The sequence below is a fragment of the Podospora pseudocomata genome (assembly GCF_035222375.1).
Source record: "Podospora pseudocomata strain CBS 415.72m chromosome 2 map unlocalized CBS415.72m_2.2, whole genome shotgun sequence".
Classification (NCBI taxonomy): Eukaryota; Fungi; Ascomycota; class Sordariomycetes; order Sordariales; family Podosporaceae; genus Podospora; species Podospora pseudocomata.
Window position 1 is genome coordinate 551,832 of NW_026946366.1, and position 21,463 is coordinate 573,294.

The 21,463-nt window shown below is 50.7% G+C and overlaps 6 protein-coding genes across 6 annotated transcripts; 5 read left to right on the forward strand and 1 right to left on the reverse strand.

The window, feature by feature from the left end:
* Positions 1-418: 418 nt before the first annotated feature.
* On the forward strand, positions 419-5,293 carry QC762_206270 (uncharacterized protein; the record flags this gene model as incomplete). The annotated part of the gene is made up of 4 exons (XM_062887524.1): positions 419-728; positions 808-1,440; positions 1,506-4,364; positions 4,423-5,293. Exons 1-4 carry the CDS (start codon positions 673-675, stop codon positions 5,291-5,293), a joined length of 4,419 nt encoding a protein of 1,472 aa, XP_062745638.1. The 5' UTR covers positions 419-672.
* A 580-nt stretch (positions 5,294-5,873) lies between these two features.
* QC762_206275 (uncharacterized protein) lies at positions 5,874-6,980 on the forward strand (the record flags this gene model as incomplete). The annotated part of the gene is made up of 1 exon (XM_062887525.1): positions 5,874-6,980. One exon carries the CDS (start codon positions 5,874-5,876, stop codon positions 6,978-6,980), a length of 1,107 nt encoding a protein of 368 aa, XP_062745639.1.
* Positions 6,981-8,014: 1,034 nt separating this feature from the next.
* On the forward strand, positions 8,015-8,410 carry QC762_206276 (uncharacterized protein; the record flags this gene model as incomplete). Its single annotated transcript, XM_062887526.1, has 1 exon — positions 8,015-8,410. The coding sequence occupies one exon, from the start codon at positions 8,015-8,017 to the stop codon at positions 8,408-8,410; it is 396 nt and encodes a 131-aa protein (XP_062745640.1).
* Positions 8,411-9,215: 805 nt separating this feature from the next.
* QC762_206278 (uncharacterized protein) lies at positions 9,216-9,644 on the forward strand (the record flags this gene model as incomplete). Its single annotated transcript, XM_062887527.1, has 1 exon — positions 9,216-9,644. The coding sequence occupies one exon, from the start codon at positions 9,216-9,218 to the stop codon at positions 9,642-9,644; it is 429 nt and encodes a 142-aa protein (XP_062745641.1).
* A 2,684-nt stretch (positions 9,645-12,328) lies between these two features.
* On the reverse strand, positions 12,329-12,826 carry QC762_206280 (uncharacterized protein; the record flags this gene model as incomplete). The annotated part of the gene is made up of 1 exon (XM_062887528.1): positions 12,329-12,826. The coding sequence occupies one exon, from the start codon at positions 12,824-12,826 to the stop codon at positions 12,329-12,331; it is 498 nt and encodes a 165-aa protein (XP_062745642.1).
* Positions 12,827-19,728: 6,902 nt separating this feature from the next.
* Positions 19,729-21,096, forward strand: QC762_206285 (uncharacterized protein). Its single transcript, XM_062887529.1, has 3 exons — positions 19,729-19,952; positions 20,027-20,410; positions 20,495-21,096. The coding sequence occupies exons 1-3, from the start codon at positions 19,811-19,813 to the stop codon at positions 20,944-20,946; spliced, it is 978 nt and encodes a 325-aa protein (XP_062745643.1). The 5' UTR covers positions 19,729-19,810; the 3' UTR covers positions 20,947-21,096.
* Positions 21,097-21,463: the final 367 nt, after the last annotated feature.

Sequence of the window (21,463 nt, forward strand, 5' to 3'; positions counted from 1 at the left end):
AATGTTGAAACAGAAAATGAGGGTGAGAACAATTGTGATGATGTTGATGTTTTCCTTGGTCTCTCGGAGATGTGGATGATGATGATGTTAAGAAATTAGCTGTACAATTAACGTTATCTAAGATCTCCCTGTTATATAGCCGACAATAAGGAGAGACAATTTAAGAAATGTCGGAAACTGTTACATCCGCCGGTTCCGTTACAATTGATTCGTCTTATCTACTGTTTTTATCTCCCGCCTGACAGATGTGTTTGCTTTACAAGCAAAGAAACATACGTGCGTATTGTAGCTACCATTCATGATTCCTTGTCCTTATTGGATGAGAATTGTGGCGAAAATCTCGGGCATATGTGACAGGAAATCAACACTTACTATATCAATCTCTAGTTCCATATCGCCAATAAAGCTCCGGGTGTGGGACAATCTCGCTGTTCCCAGTGACTCCTCGTTGGGCCCGCTGACAACCTCATGTTGGGTGTCAACAAGGGTTTGTTGCCTGTTTGGCGAATGTGATTCGTAATCGCGCTTTGATTCATAAAGGCCAGCACATGCCACTTTTCAAGCCAAACGTGCCACATTTTCATCAAAATTTGAAAATCTTTTCGAATTTCCATCATTCGGCTGTGGTAGTCAATCGTCAAGCTAGTGCGTGGTGTGTGGTTAGATTGAGCCATGTCTCAGGAATGGGATGTAGCGCCCGCCGCAGTTGTGACAGACTTTGTCGAGCGGTAAGCAAACTACCTTCCATTCCAACCTCCCAGCATTATGCCAACAGTAACGGCTGACCAATTTTCATCGATTGCTTAGCTGTTCTCAATTACACCTCCCTCTTGTCATTCTTTCAGTGTCTTGCATCTTGCTCACATGGCAATTGCGAAAAACATCACCCGCCCAACAACGTACCGCTCAACCCCCCGCCAAATCTGTCCGCGGTGCCTTCCTGACTGTCCTGGAAGGCTTGCTACTGGCGACGACCCTGTCGCTAAACTGGGAGGGCCTCGCTGCGAGTGCGTCTGCTAGTTCCCGGGTCGGCATCACCTTCGGATCCTACCTAGGCGGATTGTATGTCTTGTCTCTGCTGCCGCCCACCGGCCTTGAGCATGCCGGAAGGGTTACTCGCTATCATTCGGCTGCACTCTATGCTATTTTCTTGCTCTTGTCCGCCGTCACCAGTGGTGCTGATTCCATCGCTACCAATGTATCATTATCTCTGCTCATCACTGCGTTGCTCTCGCCGCGCCCGCACCAGAAGGATGGCCCCCTTGAGCTGGACGCGACGGGTGAATCCCAGTCCAGCATTTTTGGTCTTTGGTCGTTTGCCTGGCTAGACGGCATGCTCTTCAAGGCCTGGCGCACTGGGAGTCTCCAGTCTCGAGACGTACCGGAGCCGGCTTTGCTCAGCGCTGCCGACAAGCTTGTGATTCGAACCAAGCTGAGGAGGTGAGTCGTACATCTACCGTTATTACCACGTGTAACATGTATTGTGCTGACATTTCCCACCTGAGACCCAGTGGGTCCCTTGTTCATAGCCTTCTACGATACTTCGGACCCCAGCTGGCAGTTCAGGGCGTTGTGGCGGTTGCTTGGGCAGTCCTGACCTTCATGCCCACTTTGTTGTTAAGGTCGATCCTTCAATTTGTCGAGGGGCCAACAGAGTCCTCCATCGAGGAAGCTCAGGGTTATGTGGTGCTCGTATTTGTCACCAGTGTTTTGGCATCCGCTGCTGAGGCTCGAACCATCTGGCTTGGCCAGAAGATTGGGCTCCGGCTGAAGACAATCCTGATCGGTGAGGTCTATCACAAAGCCCTGAGGCGGTCGATGGCCGTTGGATCCTCGAGCGGTGGGCCTGAAGGGCAAACGGCTGATATTGGCACCATCATGAACCTCTTCACCGGCGATATCAACCAACTTGCTGATTTGGGGGCAAACATGCATCAGGTCTGGGCCTCAGTCCCCGTTCAAATATTCATGGCTGTCACGCTGCTCTACTGGACTCTGGGACTCAGCGCGTTTGCAGGAATTGTGGTGATGGGCCTGATGGTGCCTGTCAACTCACGCATCGCCCGAAGTTTGGGTGCCATCCATATGCAAGTCATGGCTGCAACAGATGCCAGAATTCAGAGCACTACCGAGATGATGCGAAGTATTCGAGTGATCAAGCTCACTGCTTGGGACTCCTTTTTTCAGCAAAAGATAGGTGACCAACGGGCCGCCGAACTCAAGGTACTTGATACCCGTTATATGCTCTGGACGATCTCTGCAACAATCTGGTACGGTCTGCCGTTGCTGATTACCTTTTCTTCTTTCTTTTGTTACACAATACTCGGGGGAAATTCATTGACACCTTCACTTACCTTCACGTCACTATCTCTCTTCAACCTCTTGAAATCGCCACTCGACGACTTGATCAGCATTATTGGACGTGTCCAGAATTTCCTTGTAGCCGCCAGGCGGGTGGAGGGTTTCTTGGATGAGGAGGAAACAGAGAAACATCACGTTCTTGGTTCTCACACTGGTGGCCAAGTGGAAATTGGCTTCGAGCACGCGACATTCTCCTGGCCAGGACAGAGCAAGGCGGCAGATCTCTCATCAAAGGACGGCAAGGCAACAGAAAATCCCAAATCCTTCTCTCTGAAAAATCTTGACTTCAAATTCAAGGTCGGAAAGCTCAATATCATCATTGGAGCTACCGGAAGCGGCAAGTCTTCACTCCTACACGCGCTATTGGGAGAGATGCCGCTTGTATCGGGAAATGTGAGGATGCCTGCCGCAGCTTCTCGCGAAACTTTATCTAAGGACGAGAAGACAGATTTGGTCGAGGGTGTAGCATTTTGTGCTCAGGAGGCTTGGCTAACCAACAACACGGTGCGCAACAACATCCTCTTCGGTCAACCGCTTATTGAAGAGCGCTACAGGGCTGTCCTACAGGCCTGCGCTCTCAAGCCTGACCTGAAAATACTGCCTCAAGGTGATCTAACCTCCGTTGGAGAGGGAGGCGTTTCTCTCTCTGGTGGACAGAAACAGCGCGTCTCCCTCGCACGCGCTGTTTATTCCAATGCGCGCCATCTGCTTCTTGATGACTGCTTGAGTGCTGTTGATGCTCACACCGCTTCCTGGGTCTTCCAAAGGTGCATTACAGGACGCTTGATGCAAGGACGTACGTGCATTCTGGCTACACACAATGTAGCGCTTACAGCGCCTGGCGCGGATTACATCCTCCGCATCGACAATGGTACCGTGGTTGCCGCGGGTTCGCAACAGGACTTGGCAGTTCAAGGTCAACTTCCGGAACTTGCAAATGGGCCGGGCAACCATGCCACGCCTGAGGAGGTACCGGGCGATCGGGAAGCGGATCAGAAGCCCGTGAACGAAAAGAAGGGCAAGGAAGGGGAAAATTCTGACTCGCATGCCACTGAACCTGCTGGGCCGAACACGAGACAGACCATCATCAAATATCTCGCTTCCATGGGCGGACGGAAATACTGGATCTCCCTGGTCGTCTTCTTCGTGGCGCAACAAGTTGGTTCCATCACCGTGAACTGGTGGGTTCAACGACTCTCCAACGCGACGGTAGAAGTGCAACGCCGAGAAGATAATACAATCGAAGAGTCTCACTCATGGAGATTGAAGCACTACTTTGTGATCTACGGTCTTCTCCTTGCTGTCTATTTTGCAGTCGGCTTCATGAGACTGTACATGTTGTCCATCGGCTCGCTGACGGCCTCGGTACGCATCCACGATAGTCTTCTCAAGTCTGTTCTGAGTGCGGCTCTCAAGTTTTTCGATGATAAATCATTTGGTCAGTTAATCGGAGTGTTCTCTAGGGACATGCGGACTGTTGATCAGGACTTGGCCATGCTCGCCATTGCCACCCTACATTTCGTAGGGTCACTTATTGCTACCACCATTCTCATCGTCTTCATTACTCCGCAGTTCTCCCTCCCAGCGATTTTCATCTCTCTTGTCTACTACTTTATTGCCAAGGTCTACATCTCCTCATCGAGCGACCTCAAAGCTCTTGAATCGACGCGCCAGTCTCGGGTTCTCCAACATTTTCATGAGACGCTCTCAGGAACCGTCACTATCCGTGCCTACGGCGCAGAGAGGGAATATCTGACTCAAAGTTCAGCTCTTCTTCGGAAGCTAAACCAGCCTTCATTCTTTCTGTGGGGCACGGAAAGGTGGTTGGTTCTCCGGCTCAGTCTTACAAGTGCCTTTGTTTCCCTATTTGCGGGCTCCTTTTCCATCAGGAGTAACGGGGATGCCGGCACTATTGGGCTCAGCATGTCATATGCCATTGTTTTCTCGGAACAGGTACTGTGGTTGATTCGATATTACATGGTGACTATCCAGAACATGACTGCGTAAGTCGTCTACACTCTTCAAAGCAGTGAATCAACAAGCTAATTCCATGCCTTCTAGTCTCCAGCGCGTTTGTGGCTGCTTGGATGAAAGTACCGGGGCACAAGATGCCAAATCCACCAGGGAACCAAGCAAAGAATGGCCTTCGTCAGGCTTCGTAGAATACCGCACAGTCTCTGCTCGCTACGCAGCCCATCTAGACCCCGTACTTAGGAATCTTTCTTTCCAAGTCCGGCCTCTGGAGAGGGTGGGCATCGTCGGCCGTACTGGTGCTGGAAAATCTAGTCTGGCACTCACTCTGCTGCGCGGACTCGAGATCGAGAGCGGGCAGATTCTGATCGACGGGTTGGACACCAAAACGATCGATTTGCATACGCTGCGCAGCCGGCTATCCTACGTACCGCAAGACCCGACGCTCTTTGCTGGGACGTTGCGTCTGAATCTCGACCCATACAACGAACACACGGACAAGGAGGTTCTCGATGCCTTGAAACGAGTTGGCTTGTTCGATTCAAGTGAAGGAAGAGGGAAGTTTACGGATTTATCCTTCACTCTTGCAGAAAGGGGCTCAAACATATCCCAGGGACAGAGGCAACTCGTGTGCATTGCAAGTTCTGTGCTGAAAGGCTCCAAAGTAGTCGTCCTGGACGAAGCGACAGCGTCGATTGACCATGAGTCGGATATCAAGATTCAGGCGTGTATCCGGAGCATGGAGGCCACTGTCATTACGATTGCACATCGTCTACGTACTGTCGTCGACTATGATCGCATTCTGAGTCTGGACGCCGGGTGCATGAAGGAGTGCGACCATTCGTGGGAGTTGCTTCAGCAGAAGAACGGCGTCTTCAGGGGGATGTGTGATGCGGCGGTGGACCGGGAAGAGTTGTTTGCACTTTCTAAGGCGGCATGGGATAGTAGGCATACTGCCTGATGTTACGGACCTCGCATTTATTTGTTTTGAATGTGATGAAGCAAGCTCATGAAGAGTGGGATATAGTGCAGCTGATATAGTAAGGTAGGTGGCTAAATCTTCCACTATCGAGCCAGAATTTCTTTGGATAAAGAGGCCTAAAAATGAGGATGCTTTCAGACCCTAAACTTGTTTTGTATTCCAAAACAAATTATGGCCCTCATCGGAGACTTGTACGGCCACCATAAGGTCGACGTGGGCCTGCATTGAAAAGTGTTGATACTATTGCACCCATTCGGAGGGTCAGCACTTGGCCGCTGGTATGTGAGGAGAGGGAATTTCACCCCCTTTTTGCCATCCGATCGAGGCAAAACTCAGCAGGCCTTTCTCAAAGCCGCAAGACCAAACCAAGATGTTCGGTATTTATTTTGCTGTCTCTTTAAAACTCCCGATGTCCCGCGGTCCTCCCCGGCTATTTTGTTTCGCCGTTCAATTTATCATGAATGATTTTTTTTTCTTTGAAAAAAGGACGACGTAACGAGCACGACACTACACACAGTCTAATAAATCATCAAACCAAACCAATCAAACACCAACATCAATGCCAGATGCATTCGTTGATACAGGATGGCACCATTGCAACACCCTCGAGGCAGCTGACGTGTGGGACAAGCCAACACACCCATACCAGTTCGTGGTGATCACAGACTCCGCGGGCATAAAAACCATTGTTATATGCCCAGTCTCTTCCACGGCTCGTTTAGCTCCAACATTGAGCAGCCACAGGATCTCAACTGACGGGACACCTCATATCGCTGCTCGAAACCCGTCAATAAAAACCAAAGCACGATCAAATTCCCGTAGAATTACACCACGCAGCCCTCAACAATCGTATGGCTACAGCCCCGATTATGACGACAACGATACCCCTTCCTCATCCTCGAGACCAACTTACACTGGCTACGAAAGCTCTTCGCGATCAAGCAGCAACACCAGAACCCACGCTCTCCAGGGACAACAATCAATCCCGGATACTTCTTATCCCCCATCCTCATCAGCCGCATCTTCCTCCTCTCGATCATCAATATCACCCCCCTCACAAAGACAACAGCCTCCTACAGCGGCGTTGGATCCCCCTGTGCACAAATCTTCAGTCACAAACTCGGAAGAGTCTACTCACCCACCTGATAATAGCAGCACAACCTCGGAAAATCATGGCGCAGATAATCAACCACCTGCACCCCTAATCAAACCTTCTACACCACCACCACCGCCACCGCCACCACCACCTCCCCCTCCTTCCCAACCATCAACCACCAGCCCTCAACCAACCCCCACCCCAACTCCTACTGGTACAGATCTTCAGCTCCCTTCCATCCCCGGAATAACAGACAACAACAACAATAACCCTGGTCCCGAAGCTCAAAAACCTTTCGACGTCGCCAATCTACTCAAGATAGGCGGCAGCTCAGTCTTAGGGGGCGGGTTGACGCTCGTAGCGATTTTTTTTCTGGTCAAGTACTTTATAAGGAGAAAGCATGGTAAACAGGGTGGTGAGGGAGGGGATGCTGAAGGGAAGAATGGTGATTTGGAGTCTGGACTTGGGGTGATGAGGGTTGGGCTTGGTGGGATAGGGATTGGACAACAACAGCCGCATCAGCAACAGATTGTCGACGATGGGAGCGGTAGTCAGCCGGCTGGTATATGACGGTCAAGGGGACCGGGAGCTGCTGCTCAGCCTGGCTCCCGGTTGGCGATGACGACGACCACGAAGATGGGGGCATTGGGTTATGCGATTCCGCAACTGGTGCCTTTTCTCCTGGCTAGGGATTTCGTGAGGCATTTTCGGCGGTGATGGATGGGGTTGATCTGGATTTTGAGGGCTGGAGTTTGTATAATCTCCATCAGCGAGGCGTTGAGGAATAATACCAATTTGCTTGTCAGATTTCCAGTCATCATGCACATGCGCCGCGTGGGTCGGGGTTGACAAAAAATTCCACATAATTCCAGACCCGTCGGGTCAGCCTCCCTCCCTCGTGAAAGTTACACCAAGGCATGTGTTATGGAACAGTTGATTTCCTTGGGCGTGGGTTTTTTGGCTTCATAGCCTCAACTGCGCCTTCAACGACCCAGCCCGAACGGGTGCGACCGGGCGGGTCCAACACGTCACCAAAGTTGAGCGCCCCGGCTCCGGCGCTGTTTGGGGGCAGGTAGTAGGTAGGACCATGAAACCTAAAATGCTTGATCATCTGTGTGTTCCGCTGCGGCTTTTTTTCTTTCTTTTTTCATTTTTCACCCTATCAATTCTTTCTTTTTGTCTTGTGTTCGGGTTGACGGATTGAACTGTGCGGCCGAGAGAGCTTTGAATGAAGAGGGATTCTAAGACTTGATTGAGAAGGCGCAGCAACAACCAACTTCGATCGCCGATGGCACATAAGACTCTGTGTGTTCCGTTTTTGGGTTTGTGATACAGAAAAAAAAGTGAGTGGAAAAGGGGGATGTTGGAAATTTTTGTTCATTTCATTGACAGAGAGTGGAAAGGCCTGGCTAGAGATATCACCTCGAAACAAGCATCAACCTTGAAATACATATCAAAGGCTTTAAATTAACTCGATAACTCTGCGCAAAACATCCCAAGGTCAGTAGAAGTTCTCACCACCAGGAATGTCACCAACTTAAAGCCAGCTAACGCCCTTGGCAGATCTTCACGAGGAATTTTGGCCGGTCAACTAATACCTCACAATGGCTCCCATCAATTCGTCTCCCGTCGATGCCACAAGACCACCCCCAATAAGCGAATGGACTAGTTTTATGGTTACTCTATTCGCGATACCCTGCATCCTCATGACCATCGCAGCAGTCTGGGCAGTATGGAGGCAGAAGCAAATCCGCACAATGTCCTTGGTTGTTAGTATGGACTATGAAGTTACTGAGGTGGCCAACGTTCGGACGCCTCTCTTGGCTCTACCATCTACACCACAACTCAAGGCCAAAAACACGCTTGAAATCCCGGGGATGTACACTCCATCAATCAGTCCGGCGCTGTCGGGGAGGACAGAAATCGCATCGCCTGTGGAGGAAGAGCAGCGGCACAAGTTCAAGGATATTCCTGAGTTTTCAATCAGCAGGGCGACATGAAAGGGGCTAATGAGCATTGTTTGGCATTCAGAGGCGTTGTGGGCACTAATCGGCATACCTACCTATAAGGCATGGCAGAGAGTTACCAGGCAGAAGGCACACCTATTCACTGGACATGCGTTGACGGGGAAAGCGCGACTGTCACGCCTGCCCCCCCGGAGGCACTGGTGGTGTGATCACGCAATTGCTGCCTGGTAATGAAACACTTCTCCATCATTCATCTAAGGCCATGAAATCACAAGGAATGAGAACTGCAATCAAAATTCATTGATCAAGTTCTCATCTGACTCCAGCAAAATTCACTCACCTCCGAAACCCCGATGCTGCCCTCAACACCAACGGACCAGTTTCAGGCCCGCTCGCCGGCTCCGAATCGGAACCAAACCGAAGGAGGACGCTACTTCGTGCCTCCACCGCGTTGCAAACCGCCCGACTTTGGCCCAGCCGGTGAGCTGGTGCCGACTCAAACTGCTCGCCTAGCCCAGGAGGCAATACAGTCCGTCGAGACGCGAACTGCAAAGTCACGTCAGAAACTAGCGGGACAGCGGAGACCGTTCGATCTGAAATGTTTTGGTCATTCAATTTGGTGGTCAGATCGCAATTAGAAGCCGTGCGTGTGACAGTAACTGACCACCCATTCAAAACACTACGACCTGTCTTGAGAATGGCAATCCTGCGACTTTCCTAATCTGCTTCATCAACAAGCACTCACTCTCACGCCCAAGCCCCCCATTGTTTCCGATCACCCTTACAAGACCTTCAGGCCACCCGAGTCAGACGTCCAAACCCGGAGCCCCACTTCAAAATGGGCGGCGCTGACGATGACATCCCCATCCCGGACATCCCGGTTCACTTCTATGTGATCATCGGCTGCGTGGCCGTCTCGCTAGCCTTGTCGCAGATACTCGGGCTGTGGCTGACGGGGTTTAAGGAGCCGACTCCGACGGGGCCGGTGTATGTTAGGACGACTAGGACGCTGCATGATAAGCCGAGTGAGTCGACGCTTGTGGGTGTGGGGGATGCTGTGACAGGGGCGTTGTCGATGGACGCTACGGGAAGAGAGTCTGGGGAGGTTGGGGAGTCGGTGGAGGGGAAGAAGGTTGGGGAGGTGGAGAAAATCAAAGAGGAAGGGGATATCAAGGAAGATAACAAAGAGACAGAGGATATCAAGGAGGATAACGAGAGTGGGGAGATCAGGGAGCCGGATGGGATCAAGGAGAAGCCTGAGGTGTAGATGGGATGATTTTGGTGGATGGACGTGCTGCTTTTGATACCCGGGAACGAAAGGGAATTATTGACTGGTCGGTGCGTTGAATTATGAAGCTGGGATTTCTTTCGAGAGTGTATGGATATGTATGATAAAGCCGACCAACCTTTGAGAATGTACCACTACCACTTTTACTAAGGTTCACATACTCACTACCGTGATGTGTTGTACTCTTTGTCTGTACCTAACTGTGCCATTTCTGCAGGCTGACTCTCGTCTCATCTACACTTCTAAACGACCTCTGTTTGCTCGCCTAGCTCAATAGGTATTTATTCTGCCTTTCTTCCATCCTAATATTCAAGTACCTTGATGGCTCTTTTTCCAGTTCCTGACCGGGATGTTTCAAAAGCAGTCTCAAATTCCCGTGTCGTATCAAGTGGCAGGTCTGTTGTTAAATGTACTTTGGTGAAGCCAGATAGCTACTGATGGTATTTGCCACACACATTGCTAATATTTGCCCTACGTGCCTGGTCTCATGTTTCCTAGGTTGTTTTCCATACCCACGATCATTACATATCGCCCACTTACAGCTAACTATCACCCGCTACATCTTGATGCCTATCTCTTCTTTCCAGCCACTGTCTACCCACAAAAGCAAACATTCAAAATGCCCACAAACGCCGAAACAACCCTCGGCATCATCGTCGCCTTTCTCGTCGCCGTCATCCTTGTCGTCCTTATCTGGCTCACCACTGAACACTGCAACAAAAGGCGCAAAAGCAAGGCACACCAGCAAATCCCGCTTCACCACACTGGTACTACAGCCTCCTTCCCTTTCCTCATTCAAGAGACGTAACAAACACACAGCGACAGCCTAGCCCGCCTTCACCCCGAGGACATAGAGCTACACCCCCAATACCGCACCGGAACCTTGACCAAACCACCTCCAGCACGCCCCTATCGGCCTTCAACTCCATGGCCTCCTCCTCTCCGTACTGCTAGACCGCGCTCCTACAACCGCGACTCTTCTACCCTACCAAGATCCGTCTCTTCCTCATCAATCGAAGAAAAGGGGAAAGAACCTGAGAGATTCTACGAAGCATCGTCTTCAAAGCCACCGGCAGCGACGGCATCAGCGGCGGCGGTGAAATAGGGGAGAGTGGAGACGAATGGCTTGGCATCCAGGGGTTAAAAAAGGGGTCTTCACCACCGTCGGTAGAGCCATTTTGAGGGATCAATCTGGGGATTATTATGTTACAGAACTCAAACACAAACACAATTCTACTACAAGATGTAACCGAAATATGAACAGATCCCTTCTGACTACCTACCAAAGACAAATACATTGCTGCATAGAAACGTGGGTAAAACAGTGATAACAAACAAAACACAAGTCCACCCGGTAAACCCAATCCCCTGAACCATAACCATTCTGCTTGTTCCACGGTGACCTTGCTGGCCACCAATAACGCCGACATCGCTCCCCCGGACCATCGGTTCCCTATCGGCCCAACACAAAACCACGGGAAATGTCGTGGCATACATGATACAAACCCCCTCTCTCTCTTCAGCGTGGCAACTGGCAACCACCACCACCACCACCGTGGCAATTCGTGTATCAGTCACACGCGAGTTCCCGTACCAACCCCCCTCGATTGGCAGTGAATAATCCCGCTCTCTCTTCTGACTCCTCACCCATTTCGTCATCATCCTTCGTCTGGCAACCACGGAAAAATGACATGACCCATGATAGATTCTGTGTGCCAAGTGGCGAGCACTGTGCCTGCCATTTTCTTCTCGATCGTACGCCATGCCATGCACACAGAATCTTACAAACACGGCTTGTGAAACCTGACAAAAACACACACCACTCCAGAGACAGCATATTGACTACAGTCACGACAGTAGACCAAGAGTGGGATAACGCTCATGCCTCGGCATCGAGTTCCGATTTCATTTGTTCGTTCCCTCTCGGGGCTGGCTACCTATTACCCATCCTGATGTGAGCGCGTTATCCCGTCGCTTAATATCGTGATATGTTGATATGATGATGATTAAGTTCCCAAAGCCAACCCCACACACCCACAAGTCGGAGGCTTCCTCTATCCCAGTCCACCACCACCACACCCCTGATGCTATCAGAAAGACACCTTGGTAGCCCTTTGGCCCGATTTATACTTGTCGCTTGTAGCAGCCCGCCAGCCCATATCCACAGAGGAAAACCCCCTCAACTGACAAAAGTGATGCAACTCCACAACGCCGTCGCATAACATGTCTAAAACCACCAATAAAACCGCAGTAGACAACGAGGGAAAAGAAATAACAATAACGCCGGGACCGCGGTGGGTCATGGACCAAAGTATCCCCTTTTGGCCAAAAATGATTATACAGAGACTAACAAAAAACCAGCAGATGCGCGGGGGGTATCATATGGGGCGGAGGGGTGAAAAAACCGTTGTCGCTCTCGGTGGCCGCACTTTCCCACAGAGGAACAAATTTACTGGAACCCCGGAAAACTGCGTAATGCATCAAGATGTAGAGGTCGCCACACGCTGCTCAGACGTTGTCGCGGGTCCCCAGAAGGAGATCGATATGCCGTGACAAAGGGGACGATAAAAAGATAATTCGGAGGTCGGTTCGGGCTGTGCCGCAGGAAACGGGTCGAGCCGTCCATAGAAAGAGCCGTGAGAAAGAGATGGTGCTGACAGCGCTTAGCTATTCTGGGTCTCGCTGCGCCAGATGCCCGCGCCGAGGGGCTTGCTGACTCCAAACCCTACACCGACTGCAATGCCGACGATGAGGAAGATGAGTAGGATCTTGACGAGAATTCGGTTCCGTTTGCTGAGGCCGGCGAGGCAGTTGCAGGCGCGCCGATTCTTTTTGGCGGCCTTGGCTTTTCGCTTCCAGTGATCTTGCCCGGGCCAAACTTGGCAATCGGTTCCTCCTTTTGTGCACTCGGCTGATCTCTTGTGGCTGTTCTCGTTGGTGATCATGGCCTCGATATCGGTGTCGAAGGGGTTTAATCGGTGAGTGGTAGCTGGTGTAGACAAGTCCGAGAGTCGCGACGCTGACGTGTCCTTCTCGGTCAGTGTTGGGAATGGTTCGGGTGTGAGTGTCTCTTGAGAAGTCTTGGTAGACAACCGAGACATTGACGTCGTCTCGACGGTCAAGCTCGGCTTGTTGTTGTTGTTATCTGTTAGAGAAGCCATGATGTGTGCTGGTTCTGTGAGCGTTGTTTAATGGCTGAGAGCTGTAATTATATTGCGGCAGTGGCCGTTCTGGATCTGTATGACAGAGTCGATTGATGTTCGTGTTCGAAGTTCCGGGAGTCGGACAGACAAAAGCCAAAGCCACGAGAAGTCGTTTGCCTGGAAGGTGTCAGTCTGGGGGGACACAGAGAGTTACAGCTCACAGGCCGCTGGGAAAGCGTGACGAGGACTGTGACAGGTCTCAGGTTTTCAGGTGCTCTTACGATTAGAATGGTCGACTGACGATGCTTGTGAATACCGAGGTGAATAGAGCTTGTTGTTGAAGCAAAAAAGGCCCGTGACCCCTTCCCAGCAGGAGATTGAGCGGGCTCGGTTGGAGAAATGTCTGGCAGATGGTGTCGAACGGTGTGTTGTGGCATCCGTCGCCTTCCTCTCAAAACGTCCTCGAGGGCCGTTCCACTCGCCTTGTCAGCGGTGTTTTGAGGGCAATTGGGGCTGTTGATGACGGAGGGAGAGCTGTGAGGTTCGTTCGAGAGGAATGAGAAGATGGGCGACTGGGCAGAGAAATGGGAAATGAGAGCAGCACCTCCCCCCGGACCAAGCTGCAAAGACAACAGGTACCCAGGTACCTCCTGGCGAATGCACCAATGGGAAAGGGGCGGTCAGCGGCAGCACTTGGCAACATTTGGACCTGGGGGTCTGGCCTGACCGGGGCTGCCATTCGCTGGCACCTGCTAAGCTGTGGATAGCTCGAGCTCCACTTCCATTCTCGGTCATACAGCCCCACTGTGATTGGCCGGCCGGCTGGCGCTAGCTTCTGGGGTTGCAAACCTGCAAACTCCATCTCCCGCATGCTGCATGTGGAGCGGAACAGCCTGAACCTGAACAGGCACAGGGACTTCCTGTACACAATACAGGGAACGGCGCTGAAGAGCTAATCCACATGAACGAGGCCTCTGACGTGCTGCATAAAGTGCTCCAGAAGGGATGGCCACAATCTTTCTGGACCAGATTGCGACGCGTTTTATGAAGGCAGGCCGCCGTGTCGGGTCGCCGCCATGGTCAGAGGTGTGTTGTTTAAGACGACGACGGGACTCCAGGGACGGACACGGCAGATATGTCGGTCAGCTGTTGGCCGTGGCCGCTCCGGCAATCAGACGAAGACACCAAAACCACCAGTTTTTTGGTCAGATGGTGGAACGACGGGGGCCATTGCCAAAGACCTGGGCTAGCAATGGCCAGCCCTAGGACCTGGGCAGGGACTAAAAGTCTTGACCGGTTCTTTTGCTAGGTAGTGTCGCCTTCGATTTTGTGGTTGGATTATAGGATTAGGATCGTATACTCTGTGATGCCACCTGCTACGATGGGAAAGTGTAGATAAGAAACGGCAAGCAATATCTTGTCATCAGCCTCAACGACCCAAAAGGCTGGTGCTGCCCAGACGCCGCGCGAACTTCCACCGAGCAAAGAACCGACCATCCCACCTCACCACACCATCACGAGTGCGTTGGGTGCGCTGGGTGCGCAAATGCAGTTCGCCCGCACAGTAGTACACTGCAAAAGTAGCAGCGACGCCCGGCATTTTGACGCATTTCTTCCGCTCTTTTCATTTTACCCTTCCGTGCGTGCAGCCACTATGTACTTGGCTTTTGGAGGCTTGACAGAGCAGAGAATGGTTCGGACGCGGTCCCGGCTCGCCTTGCCACGCATCCATCCCAACCATCCATTCATTCCCCCACTGCTGCAAGCCACGCCGGTGCCCATCACGAACTTGGACTGCTGCTTGAGGCAATGAGGCAAAAGGGCAATGGGCCAGCTGGAGCATAGCACAACAGCAAGACCACGCATGTGAGGTATGTTTGCGCTGCGCAGCAGGTAATTAACTGCCGACGTAAGAGTCTCGAATCTTGATGCAGTCTCACAACCGATCGATGCCTCTGGACCGTTTGGATAAGATACGGCTCATACAGAAACAGCTTGCCAGCCAAAGTTCCACCTTCATAAACCTGTTATCGTCTTCCTCTTCATCTCCCCCGCTTCTTCTTCGCGTAGGTATCCCGTGCGTGTGTGTCCCGCTTATTTTTCTAAACGCGCAAACTTGCCAAAGATAAATTGGATGGTGCCTCCAAGCGATGTACCAGCATGACATGGTGAAGACGCCAAGCTTCATGTTTCGGGCCCCCTCGTCTTTCTCAAATCATGCTCCAACGGACTTCCCTCTTTTGAAATGCCGCACAGCCGGTGGTTTTGGGGCCTGCTTGGTTCTCATCCTTTTTGACCTCTTTACAAGTTTGTGGGCTATTGATGCCGTCAATACACTAGGGGACTAGGTAGGGGAGTTAAGTTAATATCCAACGCACGTGTGTCTTCCCTGTCCTCTAGCTGGACTGGGCAGTTGAAGAAGGTGAGGGGGAAAAGCACGTTCTTTCTCCTACTTTTACACAATTCCTTTTCCAATATTGCTTCTTCCAACCCCCCACCTGCTATACATACAGCACATAAACGTGTTGTGTGGGCTTGGGGCGCGAGGAATCGACCTTTCCTGCTTCAACACCGGATGCAAGCCCACTGTCAAAAAAAAAAGGAGACAACTGGACTGGCTGTTCTCCTTTTTGGCTTTTGACTTTCCGCTAGTGCGTGCGGCACAAGCAGCTTTTGGGCCATCATCCAGAATGTTGCATCTTCCCTGATCTTTAAAAATTGGGTCGCTGCCCACTATGCTATTCTGGGACTAGCGTGTGGCCTCAGGAGTTTTGAGTGTGACACTGCGGGGTCGTTTTCCCGTTCAAGCCTAGAACCCTGTCAGAGTTGGAATCCTTGCTCCTTCTCTGTTGGAGCGGGCGGGGAACCTGTGTGGAAAACCACAAGCGGCGGTTCGGTTGGGCTGAGTGCATTCACCATTGATTCGTTGGCTGCTGTTCTGGAACTCCGAAAATCTGTGTGAATTTTTGGAGTAGGAGATCTGGGATCTGGGGATCTGGATGGATCTCTTGGGCAACGGTTTTGGGTTCCAGACCATGAGAAGGTGTGGGTGGGGAGGGTAGAACGAGTTGCCTGCCCGTTGAAGACACCGAGAAGACACAGACCAAACAGCCTTCATTCCAGAGCGATGGTTTCCGCGGATACAAACCTCACTTGTTGTTTACTTCTTTATGGTCGTGAGTTTCCTCTAGTCTGCTTCATCCGAAGTCTTTGCTGCGTTCTCACATTCTCACAAGTGGCGGGAAAGGATATTTGTTTGTCAAGTCTACGCGAGTCATCACACTGCACTGCCCACACGAAAATCCGATATCAAAAGCCCGTATTTACCCCTTATCTGCTTTCACGTCCCAAACCTTGAACCCGACACTTGCAGTCTCACAATACGCGGACTGAAACTTTGACCTCCGACTCCGCCTCAAAATTGATTGCCTTTTTGTCTTTGATGAGCTACTTTTCTAGAATACGAGAACATGCGGTTCGTGGATACACAGGTAAGGTCCAGGGGATACGCGTAACGTAGTTGATGAGCCTTGTTACACACGCCACGCATGTTGTGGACAAAAAGATGGAGGCTGCTACCTGAAAAGTTGCACAGCTCATTGATTGTAGTTGTAAAGAAGTCTTTTTAGCATGGTTAAATACCCCTGAGAAGGTGACTCTCTCAAAACAGTCGGGAGGTATACCCTCCCTTGCTTTCATCACATGCTCGGAGCCATCATTGAACAAAAGCTCGGATGATTGCTTGCTGTTGCATCAAGTGAGCTTCATCTCATGTATTGTCAGCATGCAAGGCACAGCACAGGCATCAAGCTCAGAAGTGCTCGCATTGGCGCGTAGCCAACCTCCCGCTATGAGATGATCGACTGTGATGGGACGGATGATTGACGGTGTCAAAGCAGGTCCACCACCATCGTTCATTATCCTGTGGGGGAATCTACCTCATGAGATGGCGCACTAAGCCAAAGCAACGCTACGCAACAACAACAACAGCGTTCGCTACAACCGGGCCTGGATCCTAGATCACAATGGCTTTGTGACTCTGATGGAGGTTAGCGCGGATATCATACTTGTTGGGAACAAGAGGGTTTTGGGGGTGATTTTGTGATAATAGCAATCTAACCCCAGAGGAAAGGGCTTGTTGGCCAATGATGAGACTCTCTTTCTGAGGAGTGATGGATAGTAATACCATTCTCTCTTATACTTTTAGCGCCCATCACGGTTATGTTAACTATAGATAAACTATTTCGACCAATTCAATATGCAGTATACTTACAACCTCCATCCCATCGCATGCAAAGCCGGGGGCCATAAGGCTAGGGTAACCGACAAGTCACACACACCTTCCTCGTTCCATTCTTCCGCCAGACCGTAAATGCGAGCCGAGCAAGTGAATTGGTCCGGGTGGCTAATTCGGCGTTGAGGGCGTGCGAGTGTAGAACGTCGAGATTACGCCTGAGGGCGCGCGTGGGAGCGTTCATGAAGAAAAAGCCCGCGCGCGTGGCCGCGGCGTTCGTGAGATTTGTGTAACCAGCCTAGTTCTTCTTTTCCTTGAAATTGCGCTGGAAAATGCAGAGTTCTGTTGATCTCGATAATAATTCAGACGAAAATAATCAAACTACGGAAAGCCACAAAATAGTAATTTCCACAAAGTGAAAACAACAAAACGTGGAATGTGGAACCAAGGCTCTAGCTATCAGCCACCTGCTCGAGGCAAATACCCCAAAATTCCCAAAGTCCTCCCATCCCAAATTATCATTCCCCTATTTTCCTCTCGGCGTCTTTAGTCGCAAGAACACCATTCCCTTGGCGTCTTTCGTCGCAAGTGAGCCCGGTGCCCAAAAGAAATCAGCGTCCCCCAACCCCATCCTAGGGTTCGCAAGGGAACGGCGCTTTGTTGCCGCTGGTGCCGCAGACGTGGCATGTCCTGGGGTAGGTGAAAAAAGTTAGCAAGGTGATCTTGGAAGATTTGAGATCAAGAATCGGGAAGAGCAAGGTGAGAATGAAAGAACATACCATGTGACCTGTTCGAGCTACTGTTTCTTGATGAGGGAAACAGAAATTATTAGAGTGATTAGTTTATCTGGAGAGAAGTAGATCAGTATATGGTCTGATGTAAACAAAGAGCTCTAAGGGGTTGAAGGAAAGTCCATACCTCCGGAATCCGAGTCCTTAAAGGCTTCGGCTGAGGATCTCTTGTTTGTCATCCTCTTGTTAGCCACCTTCTTGTTTGTCCACTTCTTAGCCATTGTGATTGTTTTGTTTGACAGTAAACAGATAGTTGGCTAGGCAGGCAGGTAGGTAGGTAGGTGATGGGCCACCAGACGCAAGGTGATCGAACGAAGAGGCTCCTCAATGTTTGAGGGTCAAATGCAGGTACGATCTCAAAATTGCTGGGAGTTTATACTCGACAGAGGAGTAACTTCCTATGCAACCGTGCCTTTCGTGTATCATATTGTTTATTCACTTTGAAAGCTCTACACTTCACTTTGTTGGCCAATTGCCCTCCCCACAGGACAGGTCCTACCAGTGGTATTATAGAACTGGGAGCAAGACGGTCAAGATGGCAGCTACGCGCGCAAGGCAACTAGGCAGCGTACGCGCGCGGTTGATAATGTGACGCTTCGTCGCTCCCAAAGATCAGATGGGTATCGCGGGGCCATCTCAATCCTTCCCATCCTATCTTCCACATTCTCCGCCTGGTGAATAGGACACGCGTCCCATTTGAAGAGTTGAGATGAAACAGACAGTGCTGTGGTCAGCGGCAGTTTGCTCGACTGTCATTAGACAGGAATATAAGCCGTGGTGTTAGTAGGACTTCTATAAAGAGCCCTAGATCTTCTTCCTCAGTGGTGAAATGGTCCTGCTTCTTCGAACAATAGCAGAATCCTCAGACCTACCCAGAGACTACAAAGCTCCACAGTAGATTGATCGCCTCTATGATGTTGGTCTTCCTCTCCATGGTCATTCAGCTAGCCGTAGCCGGCCCGGTTGAGCCCGCCTCCGCACAACAACAGAAAAGCTCGCCCCTCGGCGCCTCACCACCCTCAGCGCACATCCTGTTGTCAATGATTGCCACAGCGTAATCAACAATATAGGCAGTAAGCTGAAATCCTCTAAAATCAACACACTGTCTACCTCTCCACCTGCATTTCTCTGAACATAAAATGAAAAGCATCATCCGGAACAGGAAAACTGGACCTCGATCCTCGAATGTGCGTGACCATCAGTGTCAACAGTTGTGCTGGCTTCGTTTGGAACTACAACAACTTACCGTATCAACTCAGCCTACCCATCACCGCCATCGAAATGACTGCCTATGTCTACGACCCTTGCGTTCGAAACGACCAGTATGGCCAGTGGGCCAACGTATGGTATGAGCTTGGATTGGTACACATGCCTATCATACCAACGCCACCCACAAACCCATGGCACAACAAGATCAGAATCGAAGATGTAAGACAGTTTCTGGGAGGAAACATACCAGCCGAGGTGGATGGTAGTATCTCACAGCCTTGAGCAGCTGCGGCAGGATAATCTGGGGGAAACTGGCCGGTATGTAGGGGACGTTGACGGTCGTATCTCATAGAGTAAGCGGCTGGGGGGGGTTATCTTGGAAGAACTTTGATCGTGATGAGAGGAGGATACTAATTGTATCATGTTCTGAGAAGTCGTCTGGATGCACCGCTCAGTAATCATCTACATAGAATGTAGAAATATTTTGGTGCCCAGGTCGAAAATAAGTGTTTTCTGAAATCAAAGAAGTGTTATGCGTTGCGGTCAAGATCAAATCTCTCTCTGCACAAAACTCGGTTGATGGTTACCCCGCCATACTGTCACAAGTCAGTCGACGTCGGAGGGAAAGTGGCGGGCTTCTCTGTCACAATGTTCCTTCCTTGATTGATATTCAAGTATAGAACACCCTGCCCAAAGTTGTCACAGATCCACACTCTGTTTCTCAGACACACACCTCCACACCCAGCGGCCCAACACCCGATCAGCACGATGCTGGGCTTCACAATCCTCTCTGTGCTTTGGCTCGCCGGACTCGCTCTTGGGGGGCAGGCTGATCCTGCAAAACACGGCTGGATTTTCGACAATATGATGAATGAACTGGATTGCTACCACGTGTTGGATCAATTCAACGGTAAGTCGCCATGTATAGCCTCTCTCTACTACAAGGCTATCTATCCTCGTGCTAACTACGACTGCCTTACATAGAAAGCGCTGATGCAAATCAAGTCATCGAGCTGAAGTATGAAGAGCCCAAAGAAATGCTCTACAAAGGATGCAGCATCATACTCAGCCAACTCGATATCAAGCCCTGGTACACGTACATTAGCTTGAAGCAGATCTTGCCCAGCCTAGCGAAATATCTTTACTACCAACCGAATATCAAAAATGACTGGGAGGCGACATTCAACATCTCGGAAAACCAGTCGAATAGCGAATCAAAAATAGCATACGTCAAGATCCTGAAGTATTCCACCGATGACCAAAACGAGGCCAATACATCTGCCAATTCTGTCGACCCCGACGCAACTTGTTTCAACATGACAGAGTTTCCACCACTCGTCCAGGCAGACTGTCAGGCATCGTTTGATTGTTAGTGTTCCCCTCTGACTTTCCGAGCCTACCCAGGCCCGCCAAAACAATGCCTAGATATAGCAGAAACTAACTGATCACCAGTATGGACTACTGGAACCAAAGCCTTCTTTCCGAATCACGAAAACATGACATGGGAGTCTGGTTTTCTTAGCTTCTCCAACGACAGCTCCACTTGCCAGTTTGTGATGTATAACAATGACGATTATACTGCATACGTGAGCCTGAACGACGTTACCGACCAAGTCCAGCATCAAATCATTGACCCTTGCGTCTCTAACGGTTGGTATGGAGGTTGGCAAAAGAATAATACGGGGCTGTATCTGGACTTCAAGAACAGGGGCGTACTGGCATGGTTCCTACCCAAAGAGTTCTTTCCCGCTGTTAGATGGACCTTTCCTGAGTGGTTAAAAGACCCGGCGGATCCGTGGGATTACCCGCCATATCTCGTGTTCAACAAGAGCAAGAGCCAAGTGTTCAACAAGAGCGGGAGCCAAGTGTTCAACCAGAATGAGAGCCAAGCAATCTCTGATTGATATCATGGCGGGTACTGGAAGGCAGGCAATGTGGGCAATGAGCTGATCTGAGCTGAGCAGGCCCTTGACTTGATTTGGATCAGGCCGGCCACGTCAAACTTAACTTGAAGGTATTATAACTTAACTTGGCTTAGGAAGATTATTAAATCTACCGGAAGTGGTTTTTCCGGGCCGGGTGGGCCGGAGCACTGGTTCCGCGGAGGGCACCGGTGGGTAGGTTCAGAGGGTGCCCTGCCGGCCACCTCACTACCACACCGGATATCACCACTTTTTGTGGGGCTAGAGAGATCACTGCTCTTCTGAGCTGAGTCAATAGGAAGATTTGACTTGACTTGGCTCAGTTGAGCTGAGACAAGTCAAGTCAAGTCTGGCTCAGCTCATTGCCCAGACTGAAAGCAGGCTTGGACGGGTTTAACATAGCTCAAATAGTGGTTAGTAGGCTGAGCTTTCGTCTCACCAAAGGAACTTTTTGGGACCTCACCGTGGTCATTAATCCACACTGTCAAGTGAGTCTTGA